The 25253-nt window shown below is 39.0% G+C and overlaps 1 protein-coding gene across 4 annotated transcripts in view; it reads left to right on the top strand.

Annotated features, from left to right (window-relative positions):
* The window catches only part of SBF2 (SET binding factor 2), a 458044-nt gene continuing 432791 nt past the window's right edge, over positions 1 to 25253 (top strand). For all 4 annotated transcript variants that reach the window (XM_082659346.1, XM_082659345.1, XM_082659347.1 and 1 more), the window contains exon 1: positions 1 to 174. In XM_082659346.1, coding sequence (XP_082515472.1) covers positions 120 to 174 — 55 coding nt within the window. In that variant the 5' untranslated portion in view covers positions 1 to 119. The remainder of the gene's footprint in view (positions 175 to 25253) is intronic.

Below are 25253 nucleotides of genomic sequence, written 5' to 3'. Positions count from 1 at the left end.
AGTGCCGCCGCTGCCGCTACTGCTGCTGCAGGGAAAATGCTGAGCCCTCCCGGAGCGGGTGGGCGGCGGCGGCGAAGGCGGCAACGGGCACCCGCTTCCCCGGCGCGGCGGCGGCGGCCATGGCCCGGCTGGCCGACTACTTCATCGTAGTAGGCTACGACCACGAGAAGCCAGGTAAGGGTGTGGGACGGGCGCCGCCCCCGGGCCTCCCCGCCCCCGCCCCCCGGCTGCCGTCCAGTGGGCTCCTCGGGGCCGGGCGTCGCGGCCTGGAGGCGGGGAGGGCCGGGCTGGGCCCCGGCTGAGCGGCGCTCGGCGTCCGGCCTTCTTGGCCCCGCTGAGCCTCGCGGTGGGCGTGAGGGACCGGCACGAGGGGAGGGGGAGGAGGAGATCGCGTCCTCCGGGCCCGGGGCGGCCCAGCTGGGGCGAGTCTGGGTGCCGCGACCCTCGCTCTGGAGGGGGCTGGGTACCAGGGGCAGCGCCCCGGTGCCGGCGGGATTGGGCCAGGACCGCAGGGCTGGTAGGGCGGGAGCCAACTGTGCTAAGTTCCTCGGGGATAAACTTCTGCCCAGCATCCTGAGTGAGTAGCGAGTGACGCAGGGGGCTGTCCTCTCCGAAAGGAAGTGCTGAGAGTCCTGTGCTCCCTCACCCCTGAGCTGGTGGGGGCCTGTCTGGTCACCGCGCCAGTGGACGCATGGTACCGAGGAAGGGGAAAGGATCCTTAAACTTCTAAACATTTCTAGGAAATGCTCCTCGTTCTTTCAGAACAAATGTGACGGTTATTTCAGAATGAGTCTGAACACTATTTTTTTTGTTGTTAACATCTTTATTGGAGTATAATTGCTTTACAGTGTTGTGTTAGTTTCTGCTGTACAACAGAGTGAATCAGCTATACGTATACATATATCCCCATATCCCCTCCCTCTTGAGCCTCCCTCCTACGCTCCCTATCCCACCCCTCTAGGTGGTCACAAAGCCCCGAGCTGATCTCCCTGTGCTACGCAGCAGCTTCCAACTAGCTATAGCTGTTTTACATTTGGTAGTGTATGTTTGTTAATGCTACTCTCTCACTTCGTCCCAACTCCGCCCCCCCCCCCAAGTCGTGAACACTGTCTTTTTAGGTAAGGACCGTTAGCAGACCTCTGAAGGTGATCTTGTTTCACTTTAATGTGTGTTTTAATTCTTTTCATTTGTCACAAAATTTTCCTCATAAGGAACAATCTGGCAAATGCATTGCATTTTAATTTAATTGAGGGATTTCCACAACTGAAGAGAATTCAGGGTTTATGCCCGTTTATTTTTGTATTTGTATTCTTTTGTATTACTGTATAGCTACACATAATGTAATAACTTGAGCTGGGGAAGCACGTCTATTTCAGGGTAATTCTGGTCGCACATTTGCAAGGAATTTTCGATCTCAGCTAGACAGTCCCTTCATTTTTCAGAGGAGATGCTGAGATTGTGTTTTGCTGATGGTTACGGCCATTTGTAGCATCAGAATACCATTGTTCTACCCACTATTGGTCTACTGCCCCTTTCACTATTCCTCTCCTGATAAGTTCCTTTAGCGGGGACCTTTTATATTCTTTAGTCCTTCATCACTCTTGACCTGACTGAGGTTAACAAAAGAAGGGCTTGGGCTATATTTAAAGTATTTTCTGGCTCCAAAATTTTATTTGTTATTTCCTAGTAATTTTGCATAATCTGTCTCTTTCTTATTACCAAGATTAACAATATGGAGAATCACAGTTTGTTTTTAACATTATTTCATTTTTAGCGACATTGGGGTTTTTCCCCCCTCACCTTTTAAAAAAATTTGAAACAATCACAAACTTGCAGAAAACTTGGAAGTATGGTACAAAGAACTCTTTACTCCCTGAACCATTTGAGAGGAAGCTGCTGACCTGATGTCCTCCCTTATCACCCCAGAATGCTTTAGTGTGTATTTTCTACAAACAAGGTTATTCCCCTACATAATCACAGTATAATCATCAAAATCAGGAAATTAACACTGGCATAGTACTCCATCTAGTTCTCACGTTTTGTTGATTATGCCATTAATCTCTTTACTGGCAAAAGGATCCGGTTCAGAATTATGTATTGCATTTATTTGTCACAGGCCCATCTCATCAGAGGTGAGGCAAGCTCTTGGATGGATTTTGAGCTCAGCTGAGGAATCTTACTGATACTCAGGTGTTTGCTGCTTGCGTACTTATTCTCGATGGCGTTGAATTTCATTTTCATTTACTTTCAATACATTTTTGGCCATGTGCTGCATGACTTCTTCAATCTGAAACAATTCCTTCATCTTTTGATTTTCATAACCTTGACCCTAATGAAGATTATAGGGTCGTTATTTTGTAGAATACCTCTCATTTGGGATTATCTGTTCTCTTATGATTAGATACATACAGGTTATGTATTTGGGCAGGAATATCACAGAAGTGGTGCTCATTGCATCCTATCTGGTGTACAATTTCAGTTTGTCCTATTATTGGTGATTTTCACTTTGATTCCTTGATTACTTTGATTATAAGCAATGTCTGCTAGCGTTCTTCACTCTAAAGTTAATATTTAATAGTTAATTAATAAATGGTTTTTGTGAGGACTTCTTTGGAACTATGTGTCTTGTTCCTCATCAGACTTGTATTCCTTTATGCATTTATATCTATGGATACATGGTTTTCTGTTTTTTTGCTGAGTAATATTGTTACTGTTTATTTAGTTGTTCAAATTATTCCTCTTTTGGCCAACGAGAGCCCATTCAAGCTGGCTTCCGTGTCTTTATGACGTGTCCCCACCATTCTTTGAGTATGTCTTTACTTTTTGGTATAAGAAGATGTTCTGGGCTTATCTTGTACTGTCCCTCCTTTAGTCCTGGAATCAGCCATTTCTCTGGGGAGACCTGGATCCTTTTAATGGAGAATGGTATTTAGAAGCTAAGATCTCAGTGCTGTGTGTTTATTGCTGTTGTATTGTTACTGCTCTCAGGCTTTCTTAATGGACCGAGCCGGGGAATATATGTATGTGTACACACACACATATTTATGTCTATGTTTATTTGTTTATCCATATATATTGAAAACCGTGAGTTCCCACCAGTACCACTGATTTCACTTCAACACTCCAGGGTCCAGTCTAGTTTTTTCCTTTTTTATATTTGTAATATTCTTATCTGACAGTGAGAAATCTGGCTTCCGTTATCCTTAATATATTTACTTCTTTGTTCAGTCTCCCTGTATTTAACCAATCTTTCATCTTTGCTACCACCCTCTCCTCTCCTGGATGCCTTCCTCTCTTTGCTGGGCTCAGATTCTTCATTCTTTCTCTCCCAGCCCCCTGTCCCTGTCAGGACCTAACAGCCCATACCAGGATGCCCCAATACAGGGACACCCTTTTCAACCTGCCCTGGCTTCGGCTCCCCATGTCAGCTTCCCCACTGTTTGTGGATATACTTCTCACTCCCCTTAGGTTCTGCTTCCATGTGGAGCACGACGTCCTCCTCATTCCGTGCTCACCCAGTGCCCCATGCCAGGTTGCCCCTCTGCTTTGACAGCCTCCTTGCAGTGCTTGGACTCTGACTAAACTCATTTGGCCGTTCTTCCCCACATAGAGTACCTCCTTGGTTCACTTGGGCTCTGACAACCCTCACCCCACCCCAGGGCTATAATGACCACTCTCTATCCCACAGTAGGGAAAGGGAAGATTATTTTTTTAAGTACCATAATCCAGAAGCTTTTATAAATTGTAGAATCTTGATAGTGAGATTTATTCTTTTTTTTTTTAACTTGGGATAATTTTTCTTTTCTTTTTTTTTTTACATCTTTATTGGAGTATAATTGCTTTACAATGGTGTGTTAGTTTCTGCTTTATAACAAAGTGAATCAGTTATACATATGTTCCCATATCTCTTCCCTCTTGTGTCTCCCTTCCTCCCTCCCACCCTCCCTAGGATAATTTTTCTTTAGTCATGTTTGTTGAAGTATAATTTACATGCAATAAAATTCACCTTTTTAACTAAACAGTTCAATGAGTTTTGACGGATGTACACATAAGTGTAGCCACTACCGCAATCAAGGTATAGATAGAGAACACTTCTCTCCTAAAAGCTCTTCTGTGCCCCTTTGCAGTCAATTCCCTCCCTAGCCTCTGGCAATCGCTGATCTATTTTCTGTCCTTGCGTTTTTGTCTTTTCTAGAATGTCTTCTAAATGGAATTGTATAGTTTTTTATGTCTGGCTTTTTTCACTTAGAAAAATATGTTTGAGACTTATCCATCTTGTATGTATTGTCAGTTCCTTTTTATTGCTGAATATAATACAATTTGTTTATCCGTTCACCAGTTGGTGGACTTTTGAGTTTCTGGTTTTGGGCTATTATGAACAAAGTTATTCTAAACATTTGCAGACAGATCTTTGGCTGTTCATATGGTTTCATTTCTCTTGGGTAGATACTTAGGAGAAGAATTGCTGGGTCATATGATCAGTGTCTGTTTAACTTTATGTGAAACCACCAAACTGTGTTCCAAACTGGCCATGCCATTTTGCATACTTACCAGCAATGTAAGAGAGTTCCAGTTAGTCTTTTAAATTTTATTTATATTATTAAAAAAAATTTAACCATTCTAGTGGACATGTAGTGGTATCTTATTGTGGTTTCAATTTGAATTTTCCTGGTGGCTAATGATGTTGAGCACCTTTTCATGTGCCTATTGCATTGGAATATTTTTGTAAAGAGGCTGAGCAAATTTTTACCCTTTTTTATTGGATTGTTGTTTGGCTTCTTTTTAAAATTAATATATAGTTGATTTACAATGTGTTAGTTTCTGCTATACAGCAAAGTGATTCAGTTATACATATATACTTTTTTTTTTTTTTTTTTTTTTTTTTTGCTGTACGCGGGCCTCTCACTGTTGTGGCCTCTCCCGGTGCGGAGCACAGGCTCTGGACGCGCAGGCTCAGCCACTCCGCGGCTTGTGGGATCTTCCCGGACCGGGGCACGAACCTGTGTCCCCTGCATCAGCAGGTGGACTCTCAACCACTGCGCCACCAGGGAAGCCCTATACTTTCTTTTTTTATATTCTTTTTCATTATGGTTTATCTCCCTGTGCTATACAGTAGGACCTTGTTGTTTATCCATTCTATATGTAATAGTTTGCATTTGTTGGCTTCTTATTATTGAATTTTTAAGCTCTAGATACAAGTTTTTTTTTTTAACATCTTTATTGGGGTATAATTGCTTTACAATGGTGTGTTAGTTTCTGCTTTATAACAAAGTGAATCAGTTATACATATACATATGTTCCCATATCTCTTCCCTCTTGCGTCTCCCTCCCTCCCACCCTCCCTATCCCACCCCTCTAGGTGGTCACAAAGCACCGAGCTGATCTCCCTGTGCTATGCGGCTGCTTCCCACTAGCTATTTTACGTTTGGTAGTGTATATATGTCTATGCCACTCTCTCGCTTTGTCACAGCTTACCCTTCCCCCTCCCCATATCCTCAAGTCCATTCTCTAGTAGGTCTGTGTCTTTATTCCTCTCTTACCCCTAGAGATACAAGTCTTTATCAGGTGTTTTGCAAATATTTTCTTCCAATCTGTGGCTTGCCCTTTCATTTTCTTAACAATAGCTTTTGAAAAGTAGGCGTTTTAATTTGAATCACTTTTTAGGCATTAGAATAGTTTTGTGTATCTTGAGTTGTATCCTTTGAATAGTCCTTTTTATGTAAAACTCTCTGTAAAAATTTACTGGGAGAGGGCTTCCCTGGTGGCGCAGTTGTTAAGAGTCCGCCTGCCAGTGCAGGGGACACAGGTTCGAGCCCTGGTCTGGGAATATCCCACATGCCGCAGAGCAACTAAGCCCACGCGCCAAAACTACTGAGCTTGTGCTCTAGAGCCCGTGAGCCACGACTACGGAAGTCTGCGCGCCTAGAGCCCATGCTCTGCAGCAAGAGAAGCCACCACAATGAGAAGCCCGTGCACTGCAACAAAGAGTAGCCCTTGCTCGCCGCAGCTAGAGGAAGCCTGGGCGCAGCAATGAAGACCCCATACAGCCAAAAATAAATATATAAATAAATTAAAAAAAAAACTTTAATTAAAAAAAAAACTTACTGGGAGAAAATCCACCAAATCTATGTACTTGTTTGAATTGTAAGTAAAGGATAAACCTAATTGAGTCTGCAAACCTTTTTTATAAAGCTTTCTTCAGGAGTTAGTATGATTTTGTTACCTACATCTCTCTAAAAGCTAATCATACTATGATAATATGATACTGAAATGTTCTGTGTTTAATTCCAGAATGTTCCTGGAATTATGTGTTCAACATACTAAACTATTTTTGTTCCTAAAGTATCTTTTCAATTAATAATACTTTTTAGTTGATTTTTTTCATATTTCTATTTTAAAGTTGAGTTGAAAGAAAAAAACCTTGTCTTTTGAAAAATTACTTTTACAAACTGGAAAAAATAGTTAATACATGCTATTTGAATTATATGCAAAGAAGAGTGCTTGACACATAGTAGATGTTTAATAAAGATGTATTGAATGAATACCCAGTTGCTGCACATATGGAAAATACAAAAAACTATAAGGAAGGTGAGGGATGGGTGTAGTTATGAAAGGGTAACAGGAGGGATTTTGTGGTAGTAGAACTGTTTTGTATCTTGACTGGGTGATGGATACATAAGCCTACATATGAACTGCATAGAACTAAATACACACAAACACAAATGAGTACACAAATGAGTAAAACTGGGGGAATCTGAACAAGAAAGTACATTGTATTAATGTCAATATCCTAGTGTTGATATTGTTCTATAATTTTGTAAGATGTTATCATTGAGGGAAACTGGGTACAGAGAAATGGGATTTCTGTATTCTTTCTTTCTTTAAATAATTAATTAATTTATTTTATTTTTGGCTGCGGGTCTTCGTTGCTGCATGCGGACTTTCCCTAGTTGTGGCAAGCAGGGGCTCCTCTTCATTGTGGTGTGCGGGCTTCTCATTGTGGTGGCTTCTCTTGTTGCGGAGCACCGGCTCTAGGCGTGCGGGCTTCTGTAGTTGTGGCTCGCAGGCTCTAGAGTGCAGGCTCAGTAGTTGTGGCACACGGGCTTAGTTGCTCTGTGGCATGTGGGATCATCTCGGACCAGGGCTTGAACCTGTGTCCCCTGCATTGGCAGGCGGGTTCTTAACCACTGCGCCACCAGGGAAGCCCTGTATTATTTCTTATAGTTGTCTTAAAATAAAAGTTTAATTTAAAAAAAGCTATAAGGAAGATAAAAAGACACCCAGAGTAGCCTTTTTTTCCCCTTAACATCGATGACATAGGAAAAGGTTATTCTATTAAATTCCAGAAAAACATAATCTTCAGTGGCAAAATTATTACATCTTGTGGGTATATTAATAATGGGTATTATAATGGGTATAATAATGACTTCATTTACTTTATTATTGGATATTTAACTTGTTTCCAATTTTGTGCTCTTCTGAATACTACAGTAAGTCCCCTGCATATGAACGAATTCTGTTCTGAGAGCACGTTCATAAGTCCAATTTGTTTGTAAGTCAAACAAAGTTAGCCTAGGTACCCAACTAACACAATTGGCTATATAATACTGTACTGTAATAGGTTTATAATACTTTTCACACAAATAATACATAAAAAACAAACACAAAAAATAAAACTTTTTTTTTTTTTTTGCGGTACGCAGGCCTCTCACTGTTGTGGCCTCTCCCATTGCAGAGCACAGGCTACAGACGCGCAGGCTCAGCGGCCATGGCTCATGGGCCCAGCCGCTCCGCGGCACGTGGGATCTTCCCGGACCGGGGCACGAACCCGTGTCCCCTGCATCGGCAGGTGGACTCTCAAGCACTGTGCCACCAGGGAAGCCCATAAAACATTTTTAATCTTACAGTACAGTACCTTGAAAAGTACAGTAGTACAGTACAACAGCTGGCATACAGGGGCTGGCATCGAGTGAACAGGCAAGAGGAGTTACTGACTGGAGGAGGGAGAGGAGGTGGGAGATGGTAGAGCTGAAGGATCGTCAGCTATAGGAGATGGAGGGCAAGCTGCAGTTTCACTCACGCCTGACGTTGATGGCACAGGTTCTGGTTCCTTGCTGGATTCAATTCTATCTACCCTCTTGAAAAAATGATCCAGTGATGTCTGGGTAGTAGCTCTTTTTTTCTCATCATAGATGACATGGCAGCACTGGATTACATTCTGAACAACTGCTGCAACCTTCATGTTCCGTTTTACGTTTGGGTCCTGTGCCTCAAAAACTAACAGTGCCTCCTCAAATAAAGAAAATCTCCTTGCCATTTCCTGTGTTTGTGAATCTCTTCAGTTCTTCACCTACTTCCTCTTTCCCTTGTCGCTCCACTGTCTCAATTATTTTCACTTTTGTTTCCATCGTTACTGCTTGGCATTTCTTAGCAGTACCAGTTACATCACCGCTGCTTTTACCCTTTCTTCCGGACATCCTGGGCTTGAAATAAAGATACTGTACTACTGTATTCTATACAGTACTGTATAGTAAAGTACACAAACGCACAACCACTCGTAGAAGATGCACGCGCTTGACAATGTACGCCAGACGCGTGAACTAACTTGCCTGATTGGACATGCGAACGCCTGTTCGTATCTTTGAAAGTTTGCAACTTGAAGGTTCGTATGTAGGGGAGTTACTGTACTGTCATGCTGAGGAGAACATAGCTTGAAAATCACTGATTTTTATGACAGTCTGATTTTGATAATTTGAAATTAAGAGTTTATTTTCCTGACTTTGCATATGTACTGTGGCACAATAATTAGCAAATTTCATTTGTTTCTAGTAGGTGAAGTTACTTAGCCAACTGTCTTTATTTTTCTTATAGTTTTTACTTTCTCGTACTTTGAGATTTGTGCAAGAAAAATTGTTAATGACCACATGGGTTAATTCCCTTATATGCCTTTACTTTTTTCTTTTTGTTTTCTTTTGCTGTCCGTTAATACACTTAGAATTTAATCCATTTATTTAGATGGTATTTAACCTGGAATGAAGTATTATAATCATTTGAGGTTCTTGCATTCTTTCATATCAACCTGCTTAAGTATATTAGAGAAAGCATTTGAAATATTTTATTTAAGCAGTATAAGTGAGATAAGGTAAAAGGTAAATTTATGCATAATACTTGAGGTGTCATAGTCTGAGACATTTAAAAAATTGATAATTGTTTATTATTGAACCATTGTAATTCATAGCCTGGATCCCCTCCCTTCCCCCATTCTGTATTGAAGTAGTTGGGATTTCTTGGTTGCTGTTTGTTGCCAGTTGTCAAGAACCATTTGGGATTCATTGATTTGACAAGTATTTATTGCTTTCCAGGCATTGTGCTAATTGCTGGAACAAAAATAAATGAGTAAGGAGTAAGATTCTATCCCTAACTTAGTCATTAATGGAGACAGTCTTGAAATAAATAGTGATAAATGAAGAAGATGTGTCCACTTTACTGAGGGAGAGAGAAGGCTTCTTATGAAAGGTGATGTTTAAACCATGGTATGCAGGATGAATATGCATTTGCCAGGTAGAAAAAAAGGGTAGAGGAGGCTATAGGCAGAGAGAAAAACATGTAAATGTGTGAAATGGATTGTTCCGGGAATGGAGAGAAGTATAGTGTAAATGGGAATTGAGGTAAGCTTTGGTGCTGGAGTAGGTTGGGGTCAGATTGTGAAAAGCTTTGTGTACTAGGCTATGGAATTTATAGCTTTCACTCTGTAGACCGTGGAGTCTGTTGAAAAGTGGGGATTCTTGAAAATCAAGAAACATCTTAGAAATGTGACTCAAATAGCAATGGACTGGAGGGAGAAAGAACAGTGTGAAAAAACTCAGGAGCTTTTACAGTGGGAATAGAAAGGAACGTATGGATTCTAGAGAAATTTTAAAGCTCATATTAGCAAAATTTAGTAGTGAGTGGATGTGAAGGGTAAAGGAGAAAGAGTAGTTGAGGGTAACAGTTTCTAGCTTGGGTAAGTGAGTGGGTGATGATGCTGTGAATGCAAATGGAGAATTTAGGGGAAGAAATGAATTTGGATGAGGGAAAGTAATGCTGAGGTTAGTTTTGATATGTTGAATTAAATGTGCCTGCCTATAACCAAGGTAGAGATGTCATTTAAGTGTTCAGATGTATGGATCAGGAGGTTAGGAGAGAAGTGAAGATTAGAGATATAGTTTGGCAATTACCAGTAGCCAGCTGATTGTCAGAAATAAAGAAAAAAATGAGATTGTTTAGGGAATGTGTATAGAGTGAAAAGAGGAGTGGCCTAAGAATTGAACCCAGGGAAAATTCGATATTTAAGAGGTAGATAGAGAAGTAGCAGCCAGGAAACTGGATGGGAGTGGTTAGAGGTATTGCAAGAGAACCAAGATAGAGTGGTATCATGGAAACGCTGAGTGTGGAGAATTTTGAGGATGAGGAAATGATGAATAAATGTGAAATACTCTGAAGATGTCATGTATAATGAGGACTAAAAATAATATCTTTGTCTGGGCTGCTGTAACAAATTATCATAGACTAAGGGGCTTAAACAACAAAAATTTATTTCTTACAGTTCTGGAGGCTGGGAAATCCAAGATCAAGGCACAGGCGGGTTCGGATTCAGGGTCTCGTGAGAGCTCGCTTCCTGGCTCATAGATGGCCATATCCTCACTTGGTAGAAGAGGCAAGGAAGCTCTCTGGGATCTCTTTGATAAGGGCACTAATCCCATTAATGAGAACTCTGTCCTCATGACTTAGTCACCTCCAAATACCATCACTTTGGTCCCATCTCCAAATGCTATCATATTGGGGATTAGGTTTCAACATATGTATTTTGTAGGGGGGGGGGACACAGACATTCTATATCTATGACCGATAGACTCACAGACTTGATAATTAGGATGGTGACTTTAGAACATTATAGTTGTAGGGGCCAAAGCCAGTTTGATAAACGCACATCCCAAGTCATATGCTATATAAACCTTATATAGTCCAATTTATTCCATTTCTTTTTATAAGTTCACTATGACCTGCAACCCATGGCTTGTGGAAAGAGTCAGAGGTGACTTCAAAATTCCAACCTTGAAGGTCTGGGATACTTGTGAATCCATGACTTAAATAAGAAGATTGAAAATGTTTTTCTTTTAAAATTACTTATTTGTCTTTGTTGGCTTGGAAGATAATGGGTTTTACTTTATAGTTATCCAAATGAAGCCTTCAGAAGATGGACAGGCAGGGGCTGAACACAAAGACTTGAGAGTCATTAGTGTAGATAGAGCTGTGACACTGTGTGAGTGCCCTCAGAAAGTCGGTGTAGAGACAGAAGAATAGAGGACCAAGGACTGATCTTTGGGGAATGCTCTTGCTAAGAGGATGGAAAGTAAAAGGAAGCATAGAAGAAAGAGAGAGTTTGAGAGAGACATTTAATTTTCCCCAATAGTTCTTCTTCTTCTTCTTCTTGATGTTGATAGAACCCCTGATTTTTTGGCTAGTCTTGTAGCCATACAGGAGAGATTGTTTTCAAGTTACTAATGGATAGAGACATGTGCATAAGTTCTGGCCAGTTGGATGTAAGTGGAAACGATGCATGCAGTATTCCAAAAAGTATTCTTAAAGGATGAGGGTACGTTTTTCTAGCTTTTTTCTTTCCTGAGACTGGCATCCTGATATAAAGACTGGGGAGCTCTAGCAACCATCTTGGACCATGTAGGTAAGGACCCACATCTTAGGGATGTCAGAGCAAAAAGCTGGAAAGAACCTGGGTCCCTAATGACTTATAGTGGAATTGTCATAGCTGCCTCTGGATTTTTTTTTTTTTTTTTTACATGCAAGACTATAACCTTGTATATTTAAACCACTATAAATTAGAGTTTTCTGTTGCATATAGCTAATCTTAATCTAGGCACAGAGGTGGAGGAGATCGGTATCCAGAGTCAAAGAAAGTGAGGGAATGTTTCTCAGCATCAGGGGTGGCAGATAGAGGTCAGTGAGATGTGAAATTAGTGAAGATCTTTGTGTTTCATAAAATTTTAAGAGTTGAAAGTTAACTGTACAGATCATATGATTCAACCCAATTTATGGATGAGGAACCAATGTGCCCATGCCCCCTCACCCCTTCCCTGCATGTTTTTTTTTTTTTCTTTTTTTTTGCCGTACCGTGCCTCTCACTGTTGTGGCCTCTCCCATTGCGGAGCACAGGCTCTGGACGTGCAGGCTCAGCGGCCATGGCTCACAGGCCCAGCCGTTCCGCGGCATGTGGGATCTTCCCGGACTGGGGCACGAACCCGTGTCCCCAGCATCGGCAGGCGGACTCTCAACCACTGCCCCACCAGGGAAGCCCTGTTTTTATTTTTTTTAAATTATTTATTTACTTATTTATTGGCTGTGTTGGGTCTTCATTGCTGTGTGTGGGCTTTCTGTAATTGTGGAGAGTGGCGGCTACTCTTCGTTGCGGTGCGTGGGCTTCTCAGGGCGCAGGCTTGGTAGTTGTGGCACACGGGCTTAGTTGCTCTGCGGCATGTGGGATCTTCCTGGACCAGGGATCAAATCCATGTCCCCTGCATTGGCAGGCAGATTCTTAACCACTGCGCCACCAGGGAAGTCCCTCAAAATAACTTTTTGAGCAGCAATTTTATTTCCCAGTTGTAGGTTAATTTATATATTGTAGGTTGTGCCCAATATGATGATAATCTTCATTAAAAACTATTATAACAGTGAAGCCATTGACTAAATCATTGTATTGTTAGACTAGTATTCCTTTTTTAAAAAAAATCAATTTATTTATTTATTTATTTATGGCTGCCTTGGGTCTTCATTGCTGCCCGTGGGCTTTCTCTAGTTTGGTGAGCAGGGGCTACTCTTCTTTGCGGTGCGCGGGCTTCTCATTGCAGTGGTTTCTCTTGTTGCGGAGCACAGGCTCTAGGCGCCTGGGCTTCAGTAGTTGTGGCCCGTGGGCTCAGTAGTTGTGGCTCGTGGGCTCTGGAGCGCAGGCTCAGTAGTTGTGGCACACAGGCTTAATTGCTCTGTGGCATGTGGGATCTCCCTGGACCAGGGCTGGAACCCGTGTCCCCTGCATTGGCAGGCGGATTCTTAACCACTGTGCCACCAGGGAAGTCCTCCCACTAGTATTTCTTAATTTTTAAAAAAAATTTATTTTTATTTGTTTATTTTTGGCTGCGTTGGGTCTTTTTTGCTGCGTGCGGGCTTCCTCTAGTTGTGGCGATCAGGGTCTACTCTTTGTTGAGGTGTGCGTGCTTCTCATTGCGGTGGCTTCTCTTGTGGAGCATGGGCTCTAGGTGCGCGGGCTTCAGTAGTTGTGGCTCGCGGGCTCAGAGGCAGGCTCAGTAGTTGTTGTGCATGGGCTTAGATACTCCGTGGCATGTGTGATTTTCCCGGACCAGGGCTCGAACCCGTGTCCCCTGCATTGGCAGGCAGATTCTTAACTGTGCCACCAGGGAAGTCCCATTCCACTAGTATTCTTAATTTTAAAGATTTGCTATTGTCAAAGCTGAGATCATTAAATATCACAAGATTTAATGTCCTGTTTTTAATTATTGCTGACTTTGAGTAATGATTTGGGTTATGCAGTTGTTTATAAAGTAAATGCTATTCATTTAAAGTTCTCATTTCTGTAAGCTACATTGAAGGAAAATATAACTTTATAATTTCATAATTATTTTACTTTCCCTTATACATATCAATGTCTTCATTGTAGAATTTTTCAGAAAAAATTTTTTAGTTATATCTGTAAGTTTTCCATTGTTTACTGAACAAAATGAATGAAAAATATTTTGCCTGTGGAAATATTTCATAAATTCCTGCTTAAATGTAAATGGTTTTCAAACAGGCTAGATTTTTAAAACTGTATGTACAGTCCTACAGATACTGATTTTTCTGGAGTATAGAACAAAAAGATTAAGAAAGGAAAAAAGCTTGTGTTTTAAGAGAGCATTAACACTATTATAGGGAAGTACCAGAGAAATAGTCCTCATTCTCTAAAATGTCTTAACGACAGTACGATTTATTGTGTAATAGCTACAGGTTAGCGCTCCAAAACTGTGTTAGTTTCCTAGGGCTGCCATAACAAATTATCACAAGCTTGGTGTCTTAAAAAAACAGACATCTATTCTCTCACAGTTCTGGAGGCTAGAAGTCTGAAATCTAGGTGCTGGAAGGGCAGTGTCCCATGAAGACTAGAGAAGAATTCTTCCTTGCTTCTTCCAGCTTCTGGTGGTCCTAGGCTTGCTTTATTTGTGGCAGCATAACTCTGATCTCTGCCTCATCTTCACATGGCCTTCTTTCCTGTGTCTCTGTGTCCAAATATCCTTTCTCTTATAAAGACACTAGTCGTTGGATTTAGGGCCCACCTTAAATCCAGGATGATTTCATCTCGAGATCCTTAACTAATTAATACTGCAAAGACCCTATATCCAAATAAAGTCACATTCTGGGGTTCTGGTGGATATGAATTTTGTGGGATACTATTCAGCCAACTACAAACACAGTGGTTCATGCAAGTTTTGTAATGGTAGGTGTTCATAAATATTAGGAAATTTATCTGGACAGAATGCTAAATCTAAGACAATTTTTGGAAAATAATTTTGTGATAGAGTATACATTCAAAGGCCAAATGTATTTTAAGAAAATCATTCCCACAACATTACAAGTTAAAACATTTTAATGACCGAGGGCTTATGATGACCAACATCCAGCTGGGTGCCTGGGACCTTCTGAATGTATGGCAGGGGCAGGGGAAGAGAGGTTTGATGCATCTGGGACCTGAACTACATTTGTGGTCTCCTTGGCAACATGCTCTATCTAATGGAATTAAACAGAAATACTTGAGTCTCCCACTTGAAAAAAAACAAACAAACAAAAAACAAAAAACAGCATTTGCTCTAAATACTTGGGTGAATAACATGCTACAAAAAATTCAGAATTTCTTGGAATATATATTATATACATATTTATATAGCTTTGCACATAGCTTTTAGAATGGTTTAGATTTATATATGTTCTTTGTTCTAACTTTTACTAGCGCCATCTGTTCTCTCCGTATTATTATGTTAGTAAAGTCTACAGCTAACTTTCTTTGGCTCTGTCACATAGCTTAAATTTATTTCTTTAGGCATTTGCTTCACATGCAGAGACTTATCTTCATTTTATCCGTTTAAAAAAATTAGAGTGTTTCCACATACATTATCTCAATAACTCTTCTTGGTAACACAGTGAGTTACCCTGTGGAGTCCATCAAAGTTAAATAATTAGCCCACTTTCACACAGATCATAAATGGAATTAAATAGGATTAATTGGGATTTGAACTTGATTTTCTGACTTTACATCAATTTTTTTTTAAAATAAAGAGTCTAAATCAAAACTTTTATTTATAAATGCATTGTAGGGACTGGGGGTGAAGAAGAGTGAGGGAGAGGAATAGGGAAGGGATTTTTAGGTGAGGGGACAGTAGTACAAAGGCACTGAAGTGATAAACCATGAATAGGTCTTTGATTTGGCTGAAATATGGGGACCAGAAGAGGAGAACTGATAAGTAATAGTATCAGAACTTGAGAAGGAGTGCTGATAGGTAATAAATGAAGATTATATTAGAGTAGCTAAGACAGTTTTTTTTTTCCCCCCAGCTATTTTTGAGGCTTGTCACTGCATTGTTTTCTTGTCCTTCTGCACTTAATCTCTGGAGTTGAAATTCTTGATGTTTTGGAAAACAAAATTTAAAAACCTGTTGCACAAGAAGGTTTAAAAATGTTTCCATAGAACTTTGGCAGTCAGGAAGATAAACTTGCTTTTGAAAATATTTTTCTGTTGCAAAGTGTGGTTGCTATTTTTTGGTATAACAGGTAAGTCTGGACTCCTAATTGTGATGAGAAACATTTTCCCCTTAACTTATCAGCAGTGTCCTTCGTGGAAAGTTAAGTGTTAAACTATGCAAAGTGATCACTGTAAAAGATGATTAGCTATAATCTCAGAAAAAAATTGCTTCTTTTCAAGCTTCTTAAATTTAATGCTTTATTTGATTATAACTATGACCAAAAGTTGAAGAGGATTTTCAAGTTTTGAAAGCTAAACATGTTGTAATCTATAGTATTATGAATACCACATAAGTTCAGAGACAACAGTGAAATATCATATTGTTTTACATGCTCTTCTAAGAAGAAGAGTGTGTGCTTGCTGTAAGAAGACACTTAGTGGACCTTCACAGGTACATATAAGTAAAAATAGAGCCTACAGAATTTTATTTTATGTTAAAATATTATTTTGGAATAGTGAATTGTTAAAGTGTTATACGTTCCCCAAGAAGCAATTTTTGTTTTACTCCTTCTAGCATATTGATGTTTTGTTTTGTTTAAGATTCTTTTGCAGCCTTGGAACTGAGGAGGATTGGGAGACCTGTTTTTTTATGAAAGACTGTTCAGCCATAGAATAAAAGTTAAGGAAAAGTCACATAAGTGAAAGTAATTTTGGTCTGTAAGGTGTATATTTGGACTTAGAAATTAAGAGCATGAAATTAAAACAATGTTTAAAACATCCCACAAATAACTTAAAATATTTTTGTTTTACATCGCATAAGTAGGATATCACAGAGAGATGGGTGTCATACCTACCAAGTTGTCCCAGAGAATTAGGTTCCTGAGGAGTAAAATATTTTTTTCTGGTCTTGGAATCAGGGTTATGACACTAAATTCTTTTAAAGCAATGTTGTGCTTTCACAACTATAAGCACAAATGGGGTAACACAATTGCTTGCTTTTATAGGAAGCAGGTTAATTGCCTTTGATTTCAGACTGGTGGTTTGGTTTCCTTTCTCTACAGTCTGTGTACCCTGTTTTACTCACATCTTGACTTTACCTACTTGTTAGACCTACTTTCTGACCTTCTGATCTTTTCTGCTTGGCTCTTGAATTACTCTTCTGTCCAGGTGATTGGAAACTCTGCTCATCTATTTTTCTACCCAGTTTTGACTCATACTGTCATGGTTTGGTGCATCAGTATATCCTGCTTTGACCTGTCTATTGCTAATCTGTTTTATATTTTACTTATTGTAGTAACCTACTTGTTACAAATATTTCAAATAGTACAGAAAGTTGCTGACTCTTGACCATAGTACCTATCTCTTCAGACCTTGTCGCAGTTAATTTGGCAGCTAATTTGGTTCTGTGTACTTATACAGAAACTTTCTAGTTCTCTTAATAAAGTGAAAACTCCGGTCTTCCAAGGTTGGCAGTGGAAGGAGAGCCATCACATGGGAAGAGTTGGTTTGACCTCAGAGCCCCAATAGAGCCCCAATTCTTCCATGTCTCAAGTGTTCTCATGGAACACCACTATTTTCTTCACATTCTGCCTCAAATGACTCCCTCTCCACCCAGTCATTTCCCCTTTGTTTGCTAAGACACAGCTTAAACAAGGCTGGATTGTTGAAAAAAGAGTTTTCTAAAGGCTAAAAACAAAACAAAAGGGTAACAAAGCCAGAGAGTAACTTTTAAGTCAGTTATCTGGTTTGCGAAGTGTAGTTTACTCCTTTTCCATCTGTGGTCTCCTAAAGGGAAAACAGTCCTGCCTACTTTCTGGCCTCCTTTCATGTGATGGAGGTCATCTTTCCTATTAACATGTCTCCTTAAGTCTAGGCCCTAGGTGGGGGCCAAGCAGACAGTCCATTCCTGCCAGGTTTATATAGGGTCCACTTTCCTGGTTCTAGTTTTCTATCCCAAGGATCTGTCTCAGGACTGGGATTCAGGAGATATTCCATTCCTTACCCATTGGCCTATAGCACCAACTGGTCTGCTGTATTAGAATTCAGTGCAAGAAAAAGAGATATACAGAAACAGAAGTGTGGGAATAGGACATCTTTGTGTTTGTACCTGTTTTCCGTCCATGGTCCCAGCATTGAAAAAACTTTGATGTTACCTAGAAATATGGTCATAACATTCATGATTCAAATCAAAGCACAGCTAAACAAGCATCATATTTTCTGTTACTTTTAAAAGAAAAATAAGTTTTGTAGAACTATGTAGAACTATGTGTTCATATTTATTTTTAATTGATGATTTGTAATCTTTCCTGTTTGATTTTAATCTGAACAAATAATGATACCATTTTTATTACTCAGTAAGCATGAATGTTAGTTGAAGCAGTTTTTAAAAGACAATACCTTAAGTCCAAAAACATCTAGATTCTGGACTGATATAACTTGTACAGTTAATTTAATGATTTCTGAAAGCTGTCCCTATTGTTTTCTTTTTCTTCTCTAGTATAATGGAACTGTTTTCTTCTACTAATGATTAAACAGAATAATTAGTTACCAAAGCATCTAATTAAGAAAAACCAAACAAAACAGTATAACTCGTCTTTTCTTCTATGTACGTATTACATAGAGACTTACAAGGGATTGTTTATTTTTAATGGATAATTTAAAAGAAATAGTATGGTGAAATCACCATGTTTGCCAAGAGTTATTTGTACTTGTGGGTCATGAGGTTTGAAACTATTGAAGAAATTGTTGAAAGACTTAAGGAAATAATGTGAGTAGCTGATAATTGGCAAACAGATAAGCCTCAGCTATGGTGAGGCTTGCCATTCTCCTAAGGAATCAAGATTGTTCTTGACTTTGCAGTTGCTAGGTCTTTATTGTTATCTGTCTTTGTCTTTTCAATTATAGCCATCCTAGTGGGTGTGAAGTGGTATATTGCTGATATTTTAATTTAAGATATATTTCCAGAGATTTTTGTGTGCATCCATAGGCATCTGGATCTATCATTAGTTTTATTTTAATTCTTATAAAACAAGTTCATAACATCTGTTCATTTATGCAGTATGTGTTTTTAAAATTTAACTGTATATTAGTGGCAGCTTTCCATATTCTAAAATATATGTGTGTGTGTATATATAAATATATAGTAGCGTTAATTTTTATTAGCTAAAGTGTTTTATCATTTTAACATATAATTTAATGTACATGTAATTATAAATGTGATGAATTCGTCTAGCTGAATCTTTGCATTCATCTTTAATTTATTGTGATAAGTAGTTAAAGAGAGAGGCAGTAAAGTTTAGTTAAAAGCATGGGATGGGGGCTTCCCTGGTGGCGCAGTGGTTGAGAGTCTGCCTGCCGATGCAGGGGACACGGGTTCGTGCCCCGGTCTGGGAAGATCCCACATGCCGCGGAGCGGCTGGGCCCGTGAGCCATGGCCGCTGAGCCTGCGCGTCCGGAGCCTGTGCTCCGCAATGGGAGAGGCCACAACAGTGAGAGGCCCGCGTAATGCAAAAAAAAAAAAAAAGCATGGGATAGAGTCAGATGATCTGGGTTTGATTCCTGGTTTTGCCTCTTACAAGTTCTGACTTTAGACAAATTATTTAATTTTTCTGTGTCTGAGTTTCTGTATCTATAAATTGGGATGATAATAAATAGTAGTATCTACCTCACAGAGTTGTTGTGAAGATTAAATGAGTTTATTCTTGTCATTTATTTATGTTTGGTACAGAATAATTGTATAAATTTTAATTCCTTGAAGTGCAATTGCTGGTCAAAGGATATGTACATTTATATGGACATATGTTAATTTTCTGCCTAGCATACCTTCCTTTGGGAATCATGTTATATTCCCTGTGGTTCCAGGGAAAGTGTCCTTGTTACTCCCACCCTGTACCTTAAGCTGGGCCATTTAGAGTCATTCATGGGTCTTTTCTTTTGGAAGGAAAAGAAAAATCTCTTTTTTTCTACTGGGATGACTAAGGTAGGATAATGTAACTAAGTTGGGGCTGTCAATGTATGTTTTCTCTACAGTGTATAGAGAGTATGTCTGAATATTGAAGAGAGGCAAAGATAGCCAAAAACTGAGGAGACAAAACTTTGGCAACATCATTTAAACTTCTGGTTCCAGCCATTCCTGAAAGCCAAAAGAACATTTTTAAAAGTAGTTTTGAGATATATTGCTCAATTGTCTTCCAGAAAGATTACATCAGTTTATACTCCCATTTCCTTCAGGGGAATTTTTTTTTTAAAATTAATTAATTTATTTGTTACTGGCTTGTGGGATCTTAGTTCCCCTGACCAGGGATTGAACCTGGGCCCTCAGCAGTGAAAGTGTGGAGTCCTAACCACTGGACTGCCAGAGAATTCTCTTCCTTCAGGGGAATTTTAGTTAGAAAAAAATAATTCACTCAACAAAAGTTATTGCTTAAGCAGCAACAGAGGAAACTGCATAGTTTCATGAAGGCGAGAATGCTAAGGGACAGGATCAGGGAGATCATACCTTACACCTAATTCAAATTCTGTCTCTGAAACATTACAAAGTATTACTTGTCTTTGGCCTTTATTATAACCTAAAAATATTTAAAACCAGGAATCTGAGTTTTTGAGATTCCAAGTTCTTCTCTTTTGTATTTGCCTGATTTATTCAGACTGAAAGAGTTCCTTGAGGGCTTGGTGCAAATAAATCCCAGTATTCTATGAGTAGAAAAGTCTTTGAAACTGGAAAAAAGTCTTTTCAGCAGACATACTTTTATTATTTTAGTAGACTACTTTATCTAATGGGAGCTGAACACTTATTTACTATTTATTTATCGGGTGGACAGATTTGTAGGGCTTTCTTTTTCAGTGATTTCCCTAATAGATTGAGTTAGGAGAAAGAATTTGTATCTTCCTTGGAAAGGCCCATTTCCACGGATGAGACCATTCTGTAGATGACTTCTTTTCCCTTGAGTGGTTGTAGCTCTTTGTGTGTACTTTATTAATTTAAAAGATCAATTAGTGCCATGATTTGAAGAAAAGTTAACTTGTTCGGAAATTTGACATCTCAAGTAATTTTTTTCCATCAAGCAAATATTCAATTGTTATAGTTTATTTAAATATAAGATTTGAAAACTTGAAATTGAAGATTCTTATTTAAAGAAAATAACTAGTTTTGGGACAAGTTTTTAAGTAAAAAAAAAAATCTGTTTACAGTTAATGACATCTGCTTGTAGGTAAAAATATGTCTTTTTTCCAGCTTAATCTGAGTCTAGTTACATTTAGAGAGAGACATCAAGTGTCAGAACAAACTTTCAGTGGAAAGTAGTAGTTGGGACTGGAGTGAATTTTACAAATGCTTTATATAATTATCCCACATGGTTGTATGGAATTTGAAAAGAATGTTACTTGTTTTTCTTTTTAGACAGATATTTTACCAAATAACTTTAGCCTGAGTAAACCAAAATCCCCACAGGATTAGATTAATAAAACTCATTTTTTGGTTTTTCTGTAAGGAGGAAAGAAATGGGAGGGGACAACAATAAAGATTCATTTGGGATAGTAAATAACTGAAGGTTTTTGAAATTACAAGTTAGAGCATTTAGGGAAAAGATGGACTTGACTCTTCTCTTTAAAAGAAAAGTTAGTAGCCTTTTATAAGTGGAGTACCAAGTGGCTTCCTTTTAGCCATTCAGCCAAGTGTCTATTGAGTGATTGGAGAGCAGGTGAGGGATGTTGGCTTTGTTCTCAAGGAATTTATTTAATTTGCTAGGCTTGATCAATCTCATTAGCAGAGAAATGGAAAATTCTTCTTTTAAAAGGCTGACATCTACACCAGTATGGAATGTAATGACCAGGTAGTTTTGGACAGGTATATGGCATCAAGAAGATACTAGTAGGGGTATGTAGGTATGCACTAGAAGGTGGAACTGCTTACAGGGAAGAAAAAAGAAAAATCCACCTAGATGTCTCATAGGAACTGGAAATTCAACATGTTCAAGTAAACATGTTCCTCTTCCAGACCTTTTCCTCTTGGTCATTTGCCCAAGTCAGAAACTTGTCACACTTTTCCCTTTCTTCCTCACTTTCACTTCACAGTGTTTTATTTTTCTTCTTAAATTTTTCTCACATTTCTCATTTTTTTGGTCTGTTCCCACAGTTAATGCCATCGTTCAGACCCTCCTTTCAGTTAAATTCTTCTCCAGCTAGTTCCGTATTGCTACTAGAGTAATTTTTTTCAAAAAAATGTTTATGTCACTCTGTGTTTAACCTTTCAGTAGTTTGCCAGTGGCTTCAAATTTATACCCAGGATGCCTCAAGGTATCTAAGCAGTGGCAGTGGCAGAGGAAATCTGCATTACCTGTACAATGCAGTCACGGTGTCTTACATGACAGGGATGTTTCTTCTCTACCATGGTGAGTGGCATTTCCTAGTCGTTTACAGCCTCAGTGCTCTGTCGTTGGCTGAAAGGTCTCTGATTGTCCAAATAGTGTCCTTTCCTGCTCTGTACCTTTGCAGTGAGGCTCTGCATGAGACAGTATAACTCATTGGTTGGTCACAATTGAGCATAAATTTCATTCATTCATTCATTAGCACCGGGTCTTAGTTGTGGCATGCGGGATCTTCGTTGCGGGAGGCTCGGTCTTTTTTTAGTTGCAGCATGTGAGATCTTTAGTTATGGCATGCGAACTCTTAGTTGTGGCATGTGGGATCTAGTTCCCTGACCAGGGATCGAACCTGGGCCCCCTACACTGGGAGCATGGAGTCTTAGCCCCTGGACCACCAGGGAAGTCCTGAACAGAAATTTTTGGGTCAGACAACCTGAGTTTGAATTTCTGCTTAATCATCTACTGGAGTGTGACTGGACAAATCATGCAACTTACCACTGAGCTCAGTTTATCCTCTGTAAACTTGGGTTAATAGTAATAGTAGTACCTGATTCATAAGATTGTTAGGATTAAATGAGCCTATAAGGAGGATCTTCTGCCTAGAAGAAACAGCATTCAAAAATGGCACCTAGGGCTTCCCTGGTGGCGCAGTGGTTGAGTCCGCCTGCCGATGCAGGGGACACGGGTTCGTGCCCCGGTCTGGGAGGATCCCACATGCCGCGGAGTGGCTGGGCCCATGAGCCGTGGCCGCTGAGCCTGCGCATCTGGAGCCTGTGCTCCACAAAGGGAGAAGCCACAACAGTGAGAGGCCCGCGTACCGCAAAAAAAAAAAAAAAAAAAAAAAGGCACCTATTATTTTTACATGTATGTATATATGTTCTTAATACACATATATAACATTTAGGCATGTATCACAAAATTTCAGTGGGGTATGGTTTTTTATTGAGTTCCCTGAATGTTTTCATATTAATTAGCAGGAGATACAGAAATTTTAACATATTTTAAAAAGAGATACCTTGTGTTGATTATTTTGCTGATTTCTATACTTGACTGTGAACTCTTTTAAGACAGGGACTGTATCCTGTTCATTTTTAAAAAACTGAAGTATAGTTGATTTACAGTAATTGTGTTAGTTTCACGTATACAGCAAAGTGATTGTTTTATATATATATATATATATATACTTTTTTCAGATTATTTTCCACTATAGGTTATTATATTAAATATTGTTCCCTGTGTTATATAGTAAATCCTTATTCTTTATCTATTTTGTGTATAGTAGTGTGTATCTGCTAATCCCGTACTCCTAATTTATCCCTCCCCCTCCCTTCCCTTTTGGCAACTATAAGTTTGTTTTCTATGTCTTTGGGTTTGTTTCTGTTTTGTATATAGATTCATTCGTATTACTTTTAGGATTCCACATATAAGGGGTATCATATAATATTTGTCTTTTCTGTCTGACTTACTTCACTTAGTACGATATTCTCTAGGTCCATCCGTGTTGATGCAAATGGCAATATTTCATACTTTTTAAAAATGGCTGAGTAATATTCCATTGTGTGTGTGTATATATATGTGTGTGTGGTGTGTGTGTGTGTATGTATATAAATATACATATATGTATATATATACACCACATATTTTTAAAATAAATTTATTTATTTTACATTCATAGTTTGTTTGAGAAGTTCCTGCATTTCTCCTGATAATATTAGTTAACATTTCTGCAGTTTGAATCAATCGTAGTTATCATTAATGTTTTAAGAGTACAGTAATCATTCTCTTGGTTATTCATACATGGCAGTGAGGGCAACACCTCTAAACAGAAAGTAAATTGTAGTTTCTTCCAGAGTTACAACAATTGAGATGAATTTAGAAAAACTTGTTTGAGTATTTGCTATATCTGATACTTGCAGCTTCATGTTTTTTCTTTTGGGGACAAAAATGTGGAATTATTAAAATTACTATAAAATATGTGTAATGTATATGCTTATTTCCTTTTGCTCATACCTAAATGTTGATTTCTTATGCTGATACATCTTACTTAAAAAGAGGATAACAGAAGATTCTTAAATGTTTTATTATTGTCCTTTAACAGGTATAGAGAAAAGGTATTTGTAAAGTGACAGGAAATTTAAGATCCTAAATGTAAATACTATGTATAATTTTTGAAACATGAAAGTAGCAAAACTTCTTTAAGATTAATTAAATGTTGTATTGAACAATGGGAAAATGTTGAACAATTTTAAAGAATGGCATCACTTTTTATGTAAATGTTTTTTCATCTTATGTGATCATTGAATTATAGACTCCATATAACTGCCTGAGGATACCTTTATCTTCAAATAAAGATGCTCAAATCTGGTGCCATAGCTCTTCACAGAGTATTTTCAGAAAGCACCAACCAGTTCTTGAATTCAGTAGGTGTAGTATATTTCATTAATAGCCAAGGACTCAAAAAAAAAAATCATGGGCACTTGGTTAAAAGTTTAATGGTTTTTGGGTTTTTTTTTGCTGTATGCGGGCCTCTCACTGTTGTGGCCTCTCCCGTTGCGGAGCACAGGCTCCGGACGCACAGGCTCAGCAGCCATGGCTCACGGGCCCAGCCGCTCCGCGGCATGTGGGATATTCCCAGACTGGGGCACAAACCCGTGTCCCCTGCATCGGCAGGAGGACTCTCAACCACTGCGCCACCAGGGAAGCCCTAATGGTTTTTATTTTAGTTTTCAGACGCATGTATGTGTGTTGTATATGCATATATGTGTATATATTGATATTTAAGTTGACTGATAGGTTTAGCTGTCTTTTGGAAGTTATGGCTCATTAAAGAATTTATACTTACAAAGAAAGAGTAGTCAACAGATCACGACAGTCTTTCTTATTCCCACTCTCAAGAAGCAGCCCCCAAGAGGCTTACACTCTATTTTATAAATATAAGACAATATGTGGAAAGATAACTAACATAAAATTGCCAGATGAGTGCTCTTGGCAGTAAAACTAGTGGTCAGTGGCTGAGGGTGATAGAAAAGGGCTCATAAATAATTGATTTTGAGTTGAATCTTGAGGGATTGGGCAAGTTTTTTTTCCTCACTACATTTGTATGAAAAATTTCA

This window comes from Grampus griseus (genome assembly GCF_964374135.1).
Source record: "Grampus griseus genome assembly, chromosome: 8".
In the NCBI taxonomy this organism is placed as follows: domain Eukaryota; kingdom Metazoa; phylum Chordata; class Mammalia; order Artiodactyla; family Delphinidae; genus Grampus; species Grampus griseus.
This window is presented reverse-complemented; position numbering and strand designations above follow the sequence as displayed.